Source organism: Rhincodon typus, chromosome 31 (assembly GCF_021869965.1).
Source record: "Rhincodon typus isolate 14 chromosome 31, sRhiTyp1.1, whole genome shotgun sequence".
Classification (NCBI taxonomy): domain Eukaryota; kingdom Metazoa; phylum Chordata; class Chondrichthyes; order Orectolobiformes; family Rhincodontidae; genus Rhincodon; species Rhincodon typus.
In genome coordinates, this window is record NC_063362.1 from 24,262,301 (window position 1) to 24,281,564 (window position 19,264).

Consider the following 19,264-nt stretch of genomic DNA (forward strand, 5'->3'; position numbering starts at 1 on the left):
TAGATATATTAGGCTTGAAGGTAGAGCACTATAGATTACCAAAATGATAACTGGACTTCAATGTTTCAAATATAAAGATAGTTTACACAAACTAGAGGTGCATCCCTTGGAATTTATACGGCTCAAGTGTGATTTGATTGCAGTCTTCTGGATATTATTGGGAACTGATAAGATACAGACAGAATCTTTTTCCAATGGGTGGAAAATCTAACATTAGAAGGCAAAAATTAAAAATTAAAACTAGGTGTTTCCATCTTCCAGCTTTAGTTTTCAGGAATGATGTTGGGAAATACTTTTACGTGCAAATTATGGGAGTAATTTGGAATCCTCGTGTAAATAGCAATTAATGCTAAATCAACCATTGTTTAAATCTTAGGGTGGGGTTGGTCAACTCAGTTAACTGATGGCTGGTTTCCAAAACAGTGTGATACCAACATTGTGGATTCAATTTCTGCACTGGCTGAGGTTACAATGAAGGACTTTCCTCTCACCGGAGGCATTTTGACCCTCAGATCAAACCATCACCAACTGACTCTCCCTAATGACAGATCAGCCCTATGGTCCCATAGGGCTATAGTGACTTTCCCTTTTAAATCTGAGATTGATAAATGGTTCTTAAACAAATATGTTAACAAATATGAAGCGAAGGCAGATAAGTAGGATTGTAGCTGCACAAGAAAGCCATACCTTTTCTAGAGCAATTATAATGAGCTGTAAATGCTGGCCTAGCATTAGGGCGCGAATCAAATATGAATTCAATGAACGCAAGAACAGTCTTGACAAGTTAAATAGTCTACTCCTGCTCATATGTTGACAGAAGATCTAAAGCACAATGCATTCTTTGTTTTCTTGATAGCTAGCAGTTTCAATGTTATTTGCAGTTGATTGCTTCTGCTTACATCAATACTGCAGATGTAACTCTGGCAATTACTTACCTGGAAAGTGGATTTCACTTCTTCATACATTAGCATGTGATTGGGTCCAAGTGGTATATTGGATTAACACTGAATTCATTATTTACAGCTATTTATTTTGAATTACTTTTCCAGTTGAAAATTAGTAATCCTGTTTCTTAATTTTCACAAAGAACTTAAAAAATGAAATATGTCATTGAAAAAAACTGCCAATACTGAAGATCTGAAGCAAAAGGAGAGGTTGGATAGGTTGGGACATTTTCCCCTGGAGCGTAGGAGACGGAGGGGTGACCTTATACGGGTCTATAAAATCATGAGAGGTATAGGCAAGGTAGATAGCCAACAGGTTTTCCCCTTGGTAAGGGAGATTAAAAGTAGAGGGCAGAGGTTTAGGGTGAAAGGGGAGAGAAACAGAAGGGTCCAGAGGGGCATTTCTTTTCCATACAGAGGGTCGTGAGTGTTTGGAATGGACTGCAGAGATAACGATGGAAGCGAGTGGAATTTCGTCATTTAAGAAATATTTAGAGAGGTACATAGATGGGAAAGGTATGGAGGAATATGGACCAAATGCAGGCAAGTGGGACTAGTTCAACTGGGAAAACTGGGTGGCATAGGCAAGTTGGGCCAAAGGGCCTGTTTCCATGCTGTAGACCTCTAGGACTCTTAACTATATTTATAGGATTCAAGACCATTCAGATTTAACATCCATCTACCAGGGGATGACCTGTGGCACATATCGCTCACTTCACTTCAGCATTGTTTGCAATTAATATAGTTCCTTGACTAACATCCCATGAATAAATAAAAAGGAACTCCAACATAAATGCTGTCAATTCAATGCCTTGACGTTGAAACTTACCAACTCATCTTCTGCATTCTGCACAGACACACTCTTGATACAGATCCCAAATGCAAATGGATGGTCAGGTTCAGTGCTGTTATCTTCAAAACGCAAGTGAACATTTCGAACCTTCAGCTACAAGAGAAATAAATAACTTGGGCTCTTTTATTTTGCTTTTCAGGTCTAAAATCTTACTACAGATCCTCCTAGAATTATGCCTGCACAACAGTTTCAATATACCAAAAATCATTCATTACCTGTAAAGCACTTAGCTTGTTCCAAGAAGGTGAACCACGCTACATAAAACTAAGTTTTTACTTACAAAGCAGTAAAAGTCAATTCCCGAAAGGGCAGTAATCACCTGTCATTGAATGGCACTCAAAAATACATTACCTATTTATTACATTACCCTGCACAGTGTACATTTTTGCACGATGATTACAAAATAAATTTGAAGTCTACATGAATAAAACACATAAGAATCTGGGTATTTTAAAAGTGATTCCACTAAATGGAACCAGATACTTGGCTCATAAATGCAATGACAAGCATTAATTAGCTCAGTACACCTAACGTCCTTGACTTTAACTAAGCCTTCAGTAGCAACTTTACTTCTGATATTTAGAAGGTTCCCATCTTTCACTATTATTTTCCTTCTCATATCTGAAAAGGTATCATTTCTAACGTACAATTCTTGCAGGCATTAGCCACTTCCAGTAACACAGTAGCTGTCCTTTGAGTTAACTTAAACAGGGGGTGTCAAATATAGTAAAAATAGCAGCTTTATCATTTGAACTACTTCCAATATTCTGTTTGTGTCCTCTGGAGAGAGTCACTTGCAAGCCCAAACTTCCAAAGAAGTGAAAGCAGATTTTATAAACAAAACATCTGGGGCAGTAAGTGACAGGTGAACAATGAATTGCTGTAATTGAAGTAAACTTTTTAAACAGTAAGAAACTACCCCATACAAAAAGGCTATATAATTTAAGTTAGAAGCGATTACTTATTCTCACAGATAAATTATACAGAAAGCAAAACTAAATCAGAAGATTCCATATAATTAACTTCCATAGTTTTATGAATACACACATAGTTCCACAAATAGTTTAACAATCTTTAGGTATAATCATAATCAATAATTATAAAAAAATGTGTCAGATATGGATTTGGGACACCACATTTCAGTACATTGTTGATAGTCAGCAAACTGATGAAATTTTGATCTATAGAACTGGGAAATTGCTACAGTATACATCAGGATTTACTCTCAGTCAAAAAGATTCCTCTAAAAAGTGTGGTAGCAAGTATATTTTTAAAACTCAGTAAACAAAGGTCTTTCTGGCAGGCAGCCATTATAGTTAATAGCTTTGATACTTCTTGCATTGAAGAAATTTTCCAATGACAGATAACTTTTCAAATAGTCAAACATAGACATGACACCTCCTGAAACTGGAATTAAACTCAGAAGAAGATTTCTTCACTCATCCCCATTGAAATACAAAGGATTATCTTCAAAGTGCTGATGGGGAAAGCCCAGGTTAAATTTACTCAAAATTTACTTGGCCTGACTATAACTCTAGAAGTGGATAAAAAAAGCATGATTTATTTTGAACTTATCCTGATCAGTATCATGGGCAGCACAGCTAAGCTCAATCTTCTTCTCACTCAAAACCACACACAGAGATATAGCTAAATAGCTTTAAGTGTGAAAATAGATAAGTCCCCTGGGCCGGATGGGATTTATCCTAGGATTCTCTGGGAAGCTAGGGAGGAGATTGCAGAGCCTTTGGCTTTCATCTTTATGTCGTCATTGTCTACAGGAATAGTGCCAGAAGACTGGAGGATGGCAAATGTTGTCCCCTTGTTCAAGAAGGGGAGTAGAGACAACCCTGGTAATTATAGACCAGTGAGCCTTACTTCGGTTGTGGGTAAAGTGTTGGAAAGGATTATAAGAGATAGGATTTATAATCATCTAGAAAGGAATAATTTGATTGAGGATAGTCAATGCGGTTTTGTGAAGGGTAGGTCGTGCCTCACAAACCTTATTGAGTTCTTTGAGAAGGTGACCAAACAGATGGATGAAGGTAAAGCGGTTGATGTGGTGTATATGGATTTCAGTAAAGCGTTTGATAAGTTTCCCCACGGTAGGCTATTGCAGAAAATATGGAGGCATGGGATTGAGGGTGATTTAGCGGTTTGGATCAGAAATTGGCGAGCTGTAAGAAGACAGAGGGTGGTGGTTGATGGGAAATGTTCATCCTGGAGTTCAGTTACTAGTGGTGTACCGCAAGGATCTGTTTTGGGGCCGCTGCTGTTTGCCATTTTTATAAATGGCCTGGATGAGGGCGTAGAAGGATGGGTTAGTAAATTTGCGGATTACACTAAAGTCAATGGAGTCGTGGATAGTGCAGAAGGATGTTGCAGGTAACAGAGGGACATAGATAAGCTGCAGAACTGGGCTGAGAGGTGGCAAATGGAGTTTAATGCGGAAAACTGTGAGGTGATTCACTTTGGAAGGAGTAACAGGAATACAGAGTACTGGGCTATTGGTAAGATTCTTGGTAGTGCGGATGAGCAGAGAGATCTCCGTGTCCATGTGCATAGATCCCTGAAAGTTGCCACCCAGGTTGATAGGGTTGTTAAGAAGGCGTACGGTGTGTTAGGTTTTATTGGTAGAGGGATTGAGTTTCGGAGCCATGAGGTCATGTTGCAGCTGTACAAAACCCTGGTGCGGCCGCAGTTGGAGTATTGCGTACAGTTCTGGTCGCCGCATTATAGAAAGGATGTGGAAGCATTGGAAAGGGTGCAGAGGAAATTTACCAGGATGTTGCCTGGTACGGAGGGAAGGTCTTATGAGGTAAGGCTGAGGGTCTTGAGGCTGTTTTCGTTAGAGAGAAGAAGGTTAAGAGGTGACTTGATAGAGACATACAAGATGATCAGAGGATTAGATAGGGTGGACAGTGAGAGCCTTTTTCCTCGGATGGTGATGGCTAGCACGAGGGGACATAGCTTTAAATTGAAGGGTGATAGATATAGGACAGATGTCAGAGGTAGATTCTTTACTCAGAGAGTAGTAAGGGCGTGGAATGCCCTGCCTGCAAAAGTAGCAGACTCGCCAACTTTAAGGGCATTTAAATGGTCATTGGATAAACATATGGATGATAATGGAATAGTTTAGGTTAGATGGGCTTCAGACTGGTTTCACAGGTCGGCGCAACATCGAGGGCCGAAGGGCCTGTACTGCGCTGTAATGTTCTATGTTCTAATCATACAAGAAACTGGGTAGTGATTAGGAGTGGAAACAAGAGTTAGCTGAGGCCAATTACACTGGCTTACTTTCAATTTAATCAAGATGAAAAATATCTCCACACAGGCAGCGATCGACCCAGGTTACGCCTCCTGCCACTCTAAACTATCAGAAGAAATCTAAATTCAATAGACATGGTTGACTCATACATATTGATCAGAAACAGCAAAGTACGGTACTGCCCCTGCATAACATCCTTCACATCAATGGACAGACACAATATCTCAGAATTAAGTGAGATTTTTAAAAGTCACCCACTGCAGAAGCAGTGCTCTGAAAACAAGTTTTAACTTGGTTATGTCCTTATTTAAAGCAAGCAGATTTTTAATGACCATTTTTCTAACTCACCTCCACATTTTCCACAATCCTGGTTACCATGGAAGCAGTAGCCGAGTACCAGTAAGATTCTCCTTTCTGCTGCTGGTTACTCTGAAATAAAATTCAATCTATATTCAAAATAACTATTGAGTGCACCATAAACAGACAAAACAAATCTTTTTAGTACCCACAGGATGAGTGAGAATGAAGTATACTTACCACAGCACAAGAGTCAACATTAATTGAAGTTTCATTTCAGGTTGCTATTGGGTCTATACAAGAGTCAGCTTCATATTGGAGATGTTTACTTGAAACCCATTTCCGTATTCTTTTCCTATATATTTTAATAGTTATCCTAAAGTGTTTATCTAATTCTCTTTTAAATTTTCAGTTTCTAAAACTCTTGGTAATAATGCATAACTTCAAAAAAACATCTGACCACTCCCAAAACATTTGCAATAATAATTGCTTTTTTATGCTTCCCTACTTTCCAATCATTGTCATACAGCATGGCTACAGACCATTCGGTCCAACTAGTCCACGTCAACCATGTTCCCACTAAACGAGTCCCACTTGCTTGCGTTTGGTCCATATTCCTCCAAACATTTCCTATTCATGTACTTACCCAAATATCTTTTAAATGTTGTAACTGTACCTGCCACTATACCACTTCCTCTGGCAGTTCATTCCACACACAAACCACTCCCTAAAGACACTGCCCCTCATGTCCCCCTTAAAACTTTTGCCTCTCACCTTAAAAATACACCCACTACTTCTTGGCATTTGCAGTCAATTCTCTATGCCTTTCTGCACAAGGGGAGTGCATTCTTAATGGCTTATTTATACTCTGAAAATAACACAACATGCCTTTCTACTACATAGGTACATGCTCACACACAGATGGCAATGGTTTATAAAGTACAGCTTTCATATTTATGTGACGGCATTTCAGTTAACTAAGTACAGTTAACTAGATATTATCAGGTATGGAAAGTTTGAATTACAAAGAAAGTCCAGATAGGCTGGGATCTTTTTTTTACTGCAGCATAGGAGGCTGAACGGCTACCTTATAGGTTTATAAAATAATGAGGGGTAGAGATAGAGTTAATGGTAGTTGTCTTTTCCCGAGGAGAGGGATTTCAAGACTGGGGGGCACATTGTTAAGGTGAGACATGAGGGGCAAATGCTTTACACTAAGGGTGGTTCGCATGTGGAATTAGTAGTGGAAATGGGTACAATTACAACGTTTAAAAGAAATTTGGAGAAGTACATGGTAGGAAAGATTTGGAGGGATATGGGTCAGGAGTAGGCAGGTGGGACAAGGTTAGTTTGAGATTATTTCAGAGATAGTAGGAACTGCAGATGCTGGAGAATCTGAGATAACAAGGTGTAGAGCTGGATGAACACAGCAGGCCAAGCAGCATCAGAGGTGCAGGAAAGCTGACGTTTCGGGCCTAGACCCTTCTTCAGAAATGGGGGAGGGGAAGGGGATTCTGAAATAAATAGGGAGAGAGGGGGAGGCGGATAGAAGACGGATAAAGGAGAAGATAGGTAGAGAGGACACAGACAGGTCAAAGAAGCGGGGATGGAGCCAGTAAAGGTGAGTGTAGGTGGGGAGTTAGGGAGGGGATAGGTCAGTCCAGGGAGGACGGACAGGTCAAGGGGGCGGGATGAGGCTAGTAGGTAGGAGGTGGGGGGGGGGCTTGCGGGGGGAGGAGGGGAAAGGTGGGAGGAAGGACAGGTTAGGGAGGTGGGGACGAGCTGGGCTGGTTTTGGGATGCGGTTGGGGAAGAGGCGATTTTGAAGCTTGTTAAGTCCACATTGATACCATTGGGCTGCAGGGTTCCCAAGCGAAATATGAGATGCTGTTCCTGCAACCTTCGGGTGGCATCTTTGTGGCACTGCAGGAGGCCCAGGGTGGACATGTCATCTGAGGAATGGGAGGGGGAGTTGAAATGGTTCGCGACTGGGAGGTGCAGTTGTTTAGTGCAAACCGAGCACAGGTGTTCCGCAAAGCGGTCCCCAAGCCTCCGCTTGGTTTCCCCGACGTAGAGGAGGCCACAACGGGAACAGCGGATACAGTATACCACATTAACAGATGTGCAGGTGAACATCTGCTTGATGTGGAAGGTCTTCTTGGGGCCTGGGATGGGGGGTGAGGGGGGAGGTGTAGGGGCAGGTGTAGCACTTCCTGCGGTTGCAGGGAAAAGTGTCGGGTGTGGTGGGGCTGGCGGGGAATGTGGAGCAGACAAGGGAGTCACGGAGAGAGTGGTCCCTCCGGAAAGCAGATAAGGGTGGGGAGGGAAAAACCCCCAACCGCATCCCAAAACCAGCCCAGCCTGTCCCCGCCTCCCTAACCTGTCCTTCCTCCCACCTATCCCCTCCTCCCACCTCAAGCCCCACCCCCATCTCCTGCCTACTAGCCTCATTCCACCCCCTTGACCTGTCCATCCTCCCTGGACTGACCTATCCCCTCCCTAACTCCCCACCTACACTCACCTTTACTGGCTCCATCCCTGCCTCTTTGACCTGTCTGTCTCCTCTCTACCTATCTTCTCCTTTATCCATCTTCTATCCGCTTCCCCCTCTCTCCATATTTATTTCAAAACCCCCTTCCTCTCCCCCATTTCTGAAGAAGGGTCTAGGCCCAAAGCATCAGCTTTCCTGCACCTCTGATGCTGCTTGGCCTGCTGTGTTCATCCAGCTCTACACCTTGTTATCTTAATTTGAGATTATGTTCGGCATGGACTGTTTAGACTGAAGGGTCCGTTTCCATGCAGTATGGTGAGGACTCTCAGATCTTGAATGTCATGCCTCCATCTCAGAACCTAGGGAGGCAAGCTTTAAAAATGGATGCGATTCCAGGATTCTTGCCCTCGTTCCCATCATTGGCTATTTCAACTGCACAGGATAAGATCATGAGCAGCAAGCTCATACATAGCACAGCTAATCTTGCCAAATCCAATTCAAGGGGTTGAAGAGAGCACCCACCATACACACTTGGAATTTATACTGTCTGGTCTCTTATGGTGAGTAGTGTCATTTTGGTTTTGATCCGTATGGGTTTGTATATGGGGTCCAATTCTATATGTCTGTTGATTGCATTACAGGTGGAGAACCATGTCTCTTGGAATTCCCGTGCGTGTCTATGTTTGGCTTGGGCTACTATGGTTACCTTGTCCCAGTAAAACTGATGGCCTTCATTGTCTGAATGTACCAATATTAAGGATCCCATATACAAACCCATACAGATCAAAACAGGAAATGACACTACTCAACATAACGGACCAAACAGTATAAATTCCAAGTGGAGTAGAAGAAAACCGCTTTACCTAGCACGGTGACAAAAGTCTGAACGAGAACAAGCCAGCACGGTGAGCAAGTCAACAACCTCACCCACAACCCGAAATACCGATCTTTGCCAAAACTTTGAATATGCTTCCTTCTTCTTGACTGGGACCTCAATATCTCTAGTCATCCAGTATTCTTCAGTCCTGCCAGCCTTGTTATTCACACTAATGGGAACATACCGGCTTCACTAATCAACAAAAATGATGTTTAAAAGATTTACTCTCTCAAAACCTTTTAATCTTGACTTGACCAATCCTTTAATATAATGCTTTCAATGAAGTTAGAGCTAGCTTATTAAATTTTCATCATAATGTATCCTTTATAACAAACAATGACACAGAATGTTAAAACCAATATATGCAATTTATGTATTCTATTCGTTTAAATTACATGATTCCACTATGAATTCAATTAAGTATGATTTACATCAATACAAGGATTCTATGATGATGAAGATTTTGGATAAGTAATTATGGCTTCCTCTTGCTTTGTAATTTGGACACAAAGGCTTTGAAGTTCCAGTGTATGAAGATTATGGTATGGACACAATTTAATTGTAAATGCTTAGCAGAAGCATTAACCCTTCTGGAGTGTTTAAGGTGGTAGACAGCATGCCAATCAAGTGGATTGCTTTATCCAGAATGGAATTGAACTTTTTTGGTGTTGTTGGAGCTACACTTGTCCAGTAGAGAGCATTACACCGCTCTCGCGACTTGTGTCTTGTAGATGGTGGACAGACTTTGGGGAATCAGTAAGCTAAGTCACTCAAATTCTCAGCCATCCCAAAACGTATCTCAGTCAAGAACCAAGCTTTCTTAGAAATGCGCAAATACACATTAGGACACAAAGTTAACAGCGCTGGGCTAACTGGATGAGCACTGGAAGGAAGACATCAAAGACTCTCCTTCTTGGTTTTAGGCATCAGGTCTCATACATGAAAATAAAATGGGGAATTTACCAGGATACTCAATAATGTTTATATCCCCAAAAGGATTTGTAAAGCAAAAATTAAAGCTAATAAAAAGAATTGGAATCAATAAGTTAATATCAAATTGCACACCAAAGCCACATCCAGCAGTCAAAGGTGTGATGCATTAAACCTTAATTTAGGCTTCATTTGAAAACTCATCAGCCTTGGAGTGCACCTGCATAGAAAATGAACTCCTTATATTGCAACTGAAGTCAAGCGACTTTAAATTACATTTATCTGGCACCAACCTTCCAGTTAGCCTCCAGAGCATCCAGCAATGCACTCTTTCTTTTTCTGTCCAGTGAACGTTCCGTTTCTTCATCAAACTCAGACTGCTTAACTGGCGCACCAATCAGATGGAGTCTAGAAATGGATATTACCCATGGTTCCACATGAGGCCGGTAGAATGGGATCTGCAATGTTATCTTCCCAATAAAACCTGAAAAGTTGCATACATTTTTTATATGGGAAACTTTTTTCAATTCATTCTCAATACACTGTGGTTTTTTGCAAAACTAGTATATATCTTAATCTATAAAATCCAAAGCTGGATGTGGGTAAACCGGTGTCCTTAGAAAAAAGCTTCAGTGAGCGTTCATCTCTAGCTTTTTAATAGGGTAGCAGGAAAGCACTCAGTAGAATTCTCATCAATTTTAACCTTACTACCAATATTAACTTTTTCACATCTAAACTAGGAGATGCCATAAAGACAAAGCTCAAACTACATCTATAATATAGATATTCATTGACAATCCCAGCAAGTGTAAGTTCTATACTGACAAAGATATTGACTTAGAAGAAGGTCAGCAACTTTGTTTACCTGCTTTCACCTCAAAAGGTAAATCCAATTCTTTGAGGGCATCTTTCTTCAGAGGGAGGTTTTCTAATTCAACAGCTCCTGCATGGAAGTAAAAATATGGTATCATTTTTAATGCCACTTTGATTGTGCTTGTTAAGAGGGGTGTGTGAATTTTGCCTCATTGTCTGTAGCAAGCACCTCCAAGCTGAATATATATTGATTGCTGCTTAGTAAAGCTCTGTTTTCTTTGCCCTAAAACTATTCCTCAAATTTCAAACTGAGAAAAGCAGACCCACTACATTAGTAAAATATTTCTGTTACTCACAATGTAAACTTAGGTCATGGGTTGATTAGAAAAAAAATTTACAACCTTTAGGTCTCATTTGGATATTCAAGTTCAGAGTCACAAGTAATTTCCCTTCAGAGATTCCACAATGTCTATGACCCAAATTTTTATTCCTGATACCTAGTTAAACAATTGAAAGGTTTGGTCATAGAGTGTACAACATGGAAACAGACCCTTTGGTCCAACTCGTCCATGACGACCAGATATCCTAGATAAATCATTTGCCAGCATTTGGCCCCTATCCCTCTAAACCCTTCCTATTCGCATACCCCTCCAGATCCATTTTAACTGTTGTAATTGTAGCACCCTCCACCACTTTCTCTGGCAGCTCATTCCATACATGTACCACCCTCTGCCTGGGGTAGTTGCCCCTTAGATCCCTTTTAAATCTTTCCCCTCTCACCTTAAACCTATGACCTTTAGTTTTGGACCCCCCCCACCCTGGGAAAACAACCTTTTTTATTTACCTTATCCATGCCCCTCGTGATTTTATAAAACTCTATAAAGACCACCCCTCAGTCTCCAATGCTCCAGAGAAAATAGTCCCAGCCTATTCAGCCTCTCCCTATAGCTTAAACTCTCCAACCCCGGCAACATCCTTGTAAATATTTTCTGAACCCTCTCAAGTTTCACAACATCCTTCCTACAGCAGGGAGACCAGAATTGCATACAGTACTCCAAAAGTGGCCTAACTGATGTCCTGCACAGCCGCAACATGACCTCCCAACTCCTACACTCAATGCACTGACCGATAAAGACAAGCATACCATCTACCTGCCACTCGACTTTCAAGGAACTATGAACCTACACTCCAAAGTCTCTTTGTTCAGCAACACTCCCCAGTAAGTGTATAAGTCCTGCCCTGATTTGCCTTTCCAAAATGCAGCACCTCACATTTACCTAAATTAAACTCCAGCTGATCAAGATCCTGGAGTACTCGGAGGTACTCTTCTTCGCTGTCTACTACACCTTCAATTTTGAGGTCATCTGCAAACTTACTAACCATACCTCCTATGTTCACATCCAAATCATTTATATAAATGACAACAAGTAGGTGATCACAACAATCAGATCCTTTATTGTGGGTACTAGATATTGTGACCTTGAACATGCTGCTAGATGCACTTTGGTATGAGGGGCTAACTGCACCAGAATACCAGTTTAGTCTCATGGCTTCCTAAATCTTGCTGGAATGCAAAGACTTGGGAGCAGGATTCATAGAGGTCCAGAACATGGAAAAAGGCCCTTGGGCCCATGGAGTCTGCAGCAATCAAAAACAAGGACCTAAAGTAGTTGTTTGATCCTGCTTTGCCATCAAATAGATTAAGGCTGATCTGACTGTGGCCTTAACACCACTTTCCTGTCTTCCTACATAATCTTAACTCCTTCATCTATTAAGAATGTAAGTAATTTAGCCTTGAATAAATTCAACAACGAGGCTTTCACAGCTTTCTAGGGAAGAGAACGTCACACTCTATTGGCCATCTGAGAGAAAATAAAACTTCTCATCTCTGTTCAAATGGAAAACCCCTTATTTTAAGCTGAGCTCCCCTGGTTCTCGTCTCCGTCACAAGAGGAAACATCCTGCCAGCATTCACTCTCAGGATCTCATGTTTTGATAAGATCATCTCTAATTCTTCTAAACTCCAATAGGTATAGCCTCAACTGGTCAATCTTTCTTCATAAGATAAGCACGTCATTTCAGGAATGAGTCCTCTATTGCAATGACATGATTTTTCAAACTAAGAGACCAAAACTGCACACACAACTCCAAATTCGGTATCACCTAAGGTTTGTATAGCTGCAGCAAAGTTTCCATTCTTTGGAATTCCATTCCCCTTACATCATTTTCTGTTGCTTCTTGTAATATTAAAATAACATCTATCATAACTGAGCAAGATGGAGAGAGAGAGAGAGACAGAGAGAGAAGGAAATGAGGGGATAAATGCTACTGAACAAGCAATTAAACAGGCAACCACTTGTAGCATGATGCACAGATATTTACTTAATATAATGCATCAATGCAGATTATTCTCCTGTGAAATTCTGATCTCTTGCACAATCCTAATTTTCATCGCTCAACATTGGTAGCCATGCCTTCTGCTGCCTGGAACATAAATAATGAGTGAAAAGAGGCAGAAAAATGTAGGTTGGGGAATTACAGAATTTAAGACACACCTTAAAGTCTCTCAGTTTGATTAAGCTATTAATGTTAATACTTTTTCACGTGACTTGGGTTACATTTTATCTAATAATGTTCCTCGGAATGTTCTGTAATGTTAATGACGCTGTATCAATATAGAAATTTTCTCACTCTTCAGCAAGTTCCCCATTTAATTAATATTAATAGGGGCCAAGGGCTGTTTTTTTCCTCTCAAATAACCTACTTAAATTAGTGGTTGGATTGAAGTTATACTGAAATCAATATGCCAAAGTAGAAGTGGGTTTTAACCACTGGGCTTGTAGTCCAGTACCATATCACCACATTCCCACATTTGCATTTGGTTTAGAAATACAACCTGAGGGCATTGTTTTGGAAAAAGGATCTCCAATTTAAGGAGGACTTCATTATCTCAAAGACAGCTGAGCTTTTTGAATTCTCTACCTCGAGAACAGTAGATACTAAGTCATTTTTTCAAAACTCATTCACGGGATAAGGGCGTTACTGGCAAGGCCAGCATTTATTGCCCATCCCTAATTGCCCAGAGGGCAGTTAAGAGCCAACTACATTGCTGTGGGCCTGGAATCACACGTAGGCCAGACCAGGTAAGGATGGCAGTTTCCTTCCCTAAAGGACATTAGTGAATCAGATGGGTTTTTCTGATGATCAGCAATGGATTCATAGTCTTCAATAGACTCTTAATTCCAGATTTTTTAAATGAATTCACAATCCAGCATCTGCCGTGGCAGGATTCGAACCCAGATCCCCAGAACATTACCTAGGTCTCTGGATTAAAAGTCCAGCAATAATACCATTGAGCAGGGTGTTACAGATGGCAGAGTTTCCCATACTTCCACCTAAACAAAATGGTGGGGAATTCAGCCTTCTTGGTCATAGGAGCTCCACAACAACATAACACTGAAGAGCATTAGTTGGCTTCATGAAGGTTTTCCACCCACTATACGGAGGGAGGTATTATTGGTTGGCATCTCTGTAGTCTCAGCAGCACCACCTTGGAACAATACCCACTACTGGGACTACAAACAGTTCTACTTAATTGATAGTAAGTGCTGGGCACCCAGACAAGGTAGTTGAGGGATGTTATATTAGAGAGGGGAGAGGAAGGGATGCCTATGGATGGTGGGTAAGACACACCAGGGTCATGATGACTACCAGGCGGCGAAGGAGCACCTAGCGGGCAGGAAGACCTTTTGCTTGGGCGGTGCGTGTGCATGTGCGCGCATGTGCGTGCATGCTGATCTGAAAAAGTGGACCAGTTAGGGAGTGAATTCTCTCCCATCATTTTCCCACCTGAGATTTAAGCACGATTAGCTGAGAGGTTCCTCCTGTCCCTGGACTCCTCCGGTTAGCCAAAGATTTGCAACTTGGCAAAGTTTGAACATAATTGGTTCTCAAGATTCTCAATTGTGAATAGGGTGGATAGTAGAGCTACTCTGGGTCTCTCCCATCCCCAGTAAAATTACAGACAGTTTGTGGATAGAAAGGCCACCCGAGAAATGTTATGCCTGCTAAGGCTTCAGAGCTGGAACCTTTACATTCTGCCCATTCAATAATATTCATTGCTATTATAGATAGAGGCTGTCAAAGGTAATGGAGGAACAGGCAGGAAAATGGAGTATGATGGAAAGATTAGACCAGCAACAATCTTACTGAATGGCACAGCAGGTGAGAGCTTTATGATTTATTCCTGCTCCTAAGCCTTATGTTCTTACAGTCATGAAACATAATACTAGCTAGCTCAGGTTTTTAAGCTGCCAATAAGTAACAACTGTATGCAGCATAGAAACTGGACTTGGGACCATTTTATACCACCTCTACATCAGCAGGCAATGAGGATGCACACAGCAACTTAAGTTAAAAGGAAACAAATGTGAGCTCGGTGCTGTCCATGAACATAAACAGGACAGCTCCAAGAACCTGTCAACACACCCTTGAATTCTGAATACAATATCACGTCTCTGCACAAATGATATTTTCATTAATTCAATGAGAAATCTGCATCTTTGCAGATGTAATAGGAAATAGGAAATTAGAAATTCTAGAATTGGGTGGAAAATAGATATAAATACCACAATTTAGCACAACACAGTGAGGGAAATAAACCTTCAGTTCCCCTTAGTCCTCTGACAGGCCTGATCTATTTCACATTTTATTCATTCACTTATTCCAGATACAGGGAACAAGAAAACAGATACAAATGCAAATGTATAATAACATGGTAGAGAACCACAAAGTGGTTAGCTCAAAGTTAAATATAAAAGGCTTATTTAACAAAAACCACAACTGAAAAGATACATACACAACATATTTGTGTGTCAATGTTCTATGTCATATTCTGCATCCATCGTACAAATATCCTTTCAGGGCAACATTAACAGAGTTTATCCCTAAGCCTGAAGTGTAATGTTTCAAGGTTCAAAATACCCTCTTCACACACAACAGTTCAATGCTTAAAATGCGCTTTCAACCTCAATGTCTACATCACAAAGACATTTGATTTTCAATTCCACTATGTTGTTCACCTCCACACCTTCTTTCCATGAACTTCAACTCATTCAAATGTCTGCTTCCCTGTTCATTTCCCAGAATATGCCCTTTTTCCTTGCTGATCTACATTACCTCCCTGTTTCCCAAGGCTTCAAATGTAAAATTGTTCGCTTAGTGTTTAAATTTCTTCACAGCTCATCCCACCATAGCTCTACATTATCTTCTTTAGTCTAAAACCTCCCCTCAATGCAAACCCTGTGTCAGACTGTGGCATCCTCCTCCCTTTGCTCCAACATCAGTGGCTACTTTGTCAGCTGTTTCAAACTCCCCTTTTCAGTTCCTGTAGGAATTTCTTCACAAGTCATTCTTTGACTAAACCTTTGGTCAAACCTCCTAAAATCCCACTCACACCAGAAAATTCAAACAGCATATATGACACAAACATCAGATGCCAAGACAGATCAAACCAATCAATTTCACTCTCTCACATAAAGAGGAAAACCACAAATCCTTCAACTCAGCCAGCATGGCAGAGCTTGACACATAGCACACTACATCATTACAAAGATTAATTATAAATTAGATTATGCCATGATATCAAGAAATGACCATATCCGAGGAATCTAACCATCTACCCCTTGACTTTCAATGGCATTAACAGCACTGAATCCTCCATCAACAATGTCCTGGGTGTTGACATTGACCAGAAACACTGGACCAGACATATCAATACAGTGAGTTCAAAAGCATGTTCAGTGGCACAAACACAACAAAACTAGAAGATTGAAGGCAATAGATACATGCACATCATCCTGGTTTATATTGCTACGTTTTTCTTGAGAACACATGGACCATAATGGCTGTCAATGTTGTCACTAAACAAATTTTGGTATACTGTTACTAACACTGTATTGAAAAAGGACGTGCTTAAACTAACACATACACTTCAAGAGTCTATGATATTCTTAATTCATAACCTCAAGTTGCTCTCACCACGAGCAATGATCGGAAACCAGCAGCATTTCATTCTTGATGCTCTTGACCATCTCCACCTCGGCACCATTGATGCAGACAGGGGTGTGCCCTCCACACCGCTTCCTGGAGTCGATGACCAACTCCTTTGTTTTGCTGACATTGATAGAGAGATTGTTGTCTTTACACCATTGCCACTAAGCACTCAATCTCTTTCTGTATTCTGTCTCATTATTGTTTGAGATCCACCCTACAACAGTGGTGTCATCAACAAACTTGCAAATGGTGCTGCGGTGGATTTGGCCACACAGTCGTGAGTGAATAAGGAGTCTAGTGGGAGACTGAGTACACAGCCTTGCAGGGCACCGATGTTAAGGATTATAGTGGACTGATTGTATATCACTGTGCTGTCACCTCTGCTTGGCCTGTCCTACCAGTAAGGCAGGATATATCTGGGCATGGTGATTTCATTCTTGTATTGTACAGCTCATAACATTCTTCACAGACAAACAAATTTGGAGGGAACAAATTTATTGCTGCACAGTTCAGTGTTATTCAGCTCAAATGGGAGTGGGATGACAATTTTGTACTGAGGCAGGTGATGGAGGAGTGGTATTGTCACTGGATTAGCAATCCAGAGACTGAGGTAACATTTTGGAGGTCTAAGTTCAAATCCCACCATGGCCAACGGGGGAATTTGTATTCAATAAAAATTCTGAATTAAAGTTGAACAGTGACCATAAAGTGACTGTGTAAAAACACTAATTTCAATGGATTGCTGTTCATACCTGATCAGGCCTACTTGTGACTCCAAGCCCACAACAATGTGGATAATTCTCAACTACCCTCAGAAATGTCACCTAAGTCATATCAAACTGCTAAAAAGTCTCAAAAGAGAAATAAAGCCAGACAGCCCACCTGGAATTAACAATGGCAACGTTTTCTTTCGGCTATTGCCAAAATTGAGAGCGCTGTCTCACAAAATAGTCAAGCAACAATCTGACACATTGACACTACCTTACACGATGTCCCAAACAATACCAATACCATCATCATGCCCAGATATATCCTGCCTTACTGGCAGGACAGGCCAAGCAGAGGTGACAGTGATATACAATCAGTCCACCATAATCCTAAACACCGGTGCCCTGCAAGGCTGAGTACTCAGTCTCCCACTCGACTCCTTATACACTCACGACTGTGGCCAAATCTGCCCCAGCACCATTTACAAGTTTGTTGATGACACCACTGTTGTAGGGTGGATCTCAAACAATGACGAGACAGAATACAGAAAGAGATTGAGTGCTTAGTGGTTTGGTGTAAAGACAACAATCTCTTTATCAATCTATACTGTGAGGAAGGGTCACCGGACCTGAAATGTTAACTCTGTTCTTTCCTTCACAGATGCTGCCAGACCTGCTGAGCCTTTCCAACAACTTCTGTTTTTGTTCCTGATTTACAGCATCCGCAATTCATTCGGTTTTTAGTCTCTCTATCAATGTCAGCAAAATGAAGGAACTGCTCATCAACTCGAGGAAGTGGTGTGGAGGGCACACCCCTATCTGCATCAATGGTGCTGAGGTGGAGATGGTCAAGAGCGTCAGGTTCCTGGGAATGACGATCACCAACAATCTATCCTCATTCACCCACGTTGACGCAATGGTCAAGAAAGCACAACAATGGCTCTACTTCCTCAAATTTGGCATGTCCACAAGGACTTTTACCAATTTTTATAGATGCACCATAGAAAGTGTTATATTTGAATGTAACACAGTGTGGTTTGGCAACTGTTCTTCCCAAGACCACAAGAAACTAGTGAGTTCCAAACACCGCTCAGTCTGTCACGCAAACCAGCCTTTAATCCACTGATGCCATCTATACTCTTGCGCTGCAGGGAAGCAACCAACATAATCAAAGACCCCTCCCACCCTGGTTATACTCTCTTCTACTGAGCAGATGTAAAAGTTTGTATCCACGTACAAATAGATTCAAGAACAACTTCTTCCTGCTGTTGTTAGACTTCTGAATGAACATCTTAAATTTTGAATTTGATGTTGATCTCGCTCTCTGTATGCCTTCTCTGCAGCTGTAACATTGTTTCTTTGCTCTGTTTTATCCTAATGCACTTTGTATGGTATGACCTGCATGTGCTGCACACAAAGCAAAACTTTTCACTGTATCAAGGTACATGTGATAATAATTAAGCAATTCAAAATTTTAAAAAAAGGGTTTTGCCCTAGGAATCCTCAACATTGACTGTAGATCCCACAAAGCCTCAGTCTCAGGTTGAACACTGGTAAGGGAACCTCCTGCTGATTGCCACATATTCTTACCCCTCACCCCAGCCAATAATCAGTACTCCACTGTGTTGAACACCAGTTGGAGAAATCACTGAAGCACTGAAGATAGCAAATGGGTAGAATTACTTTGGGCGGGGAGCTTTAATGTTCATAAGCAAGTGCAGTGGTGTTGTACCAGTACCAGAATGGGGTCTGCAGCAAATGGTGAGGAAACCAACGAGAGGGACAAACACACTTGACCTCATCTTCCTGCTGAAAGTGCATCTGTCCATGACAATATCTGTATGGATGACCACTCTAACAGCTCTTGGGCAGACGTAGACCCCTTCACATTGAGGATAGCGCCACACAGCACAATCACCCTGCAAAGTGAAGCAGACTTTGAACAGGATTACCAACTGAAGGTAATCTCAACCTCAATCCATGAGGCGCACTGGGGGTCATCAACAGCAGTAGGATTGAAAACAGACGCAATCT

At 41.3% G+C, this 19,264-nt stretch overlaps 1 protein-coding gene across 2 annotated transcripts in view; it reads right to left on the bottom strand.

Annotated features, from left to right (window-relative positions):
• The window catches only part of vps13d (vacuolar protein sorting 13 homolog D), a 259,288-nt gene that overhangs the window by 236,355 nt on the left and 3,669 nt on the right, over positions 1-19,264 (bottom strand). For both annotated transcript variants that reach the window (XM_048615025.1, XM_048615024.1), the window contains exons 2-5: positions 10,522-10,599; positions 9,950-10,140; positions 5,411-5,491; positions 1,774-1,890 (exon numbers count right to left, since the gene is read on the bottom strand). In XM_048615025.1, the coding sequence (XP_048470982.1) occupies positions 1,774-1,890; positions 5,411-5,491; positions 9,950-10,140; positions 10,522-10,599 (467 nt within the window). The remainder of the gene's footprint in view (positions 1-1,773; positions 1,891-5,410; positions 5,492-9,949; positions 10,141-10,521; positions 10,600-19,264) is intronic.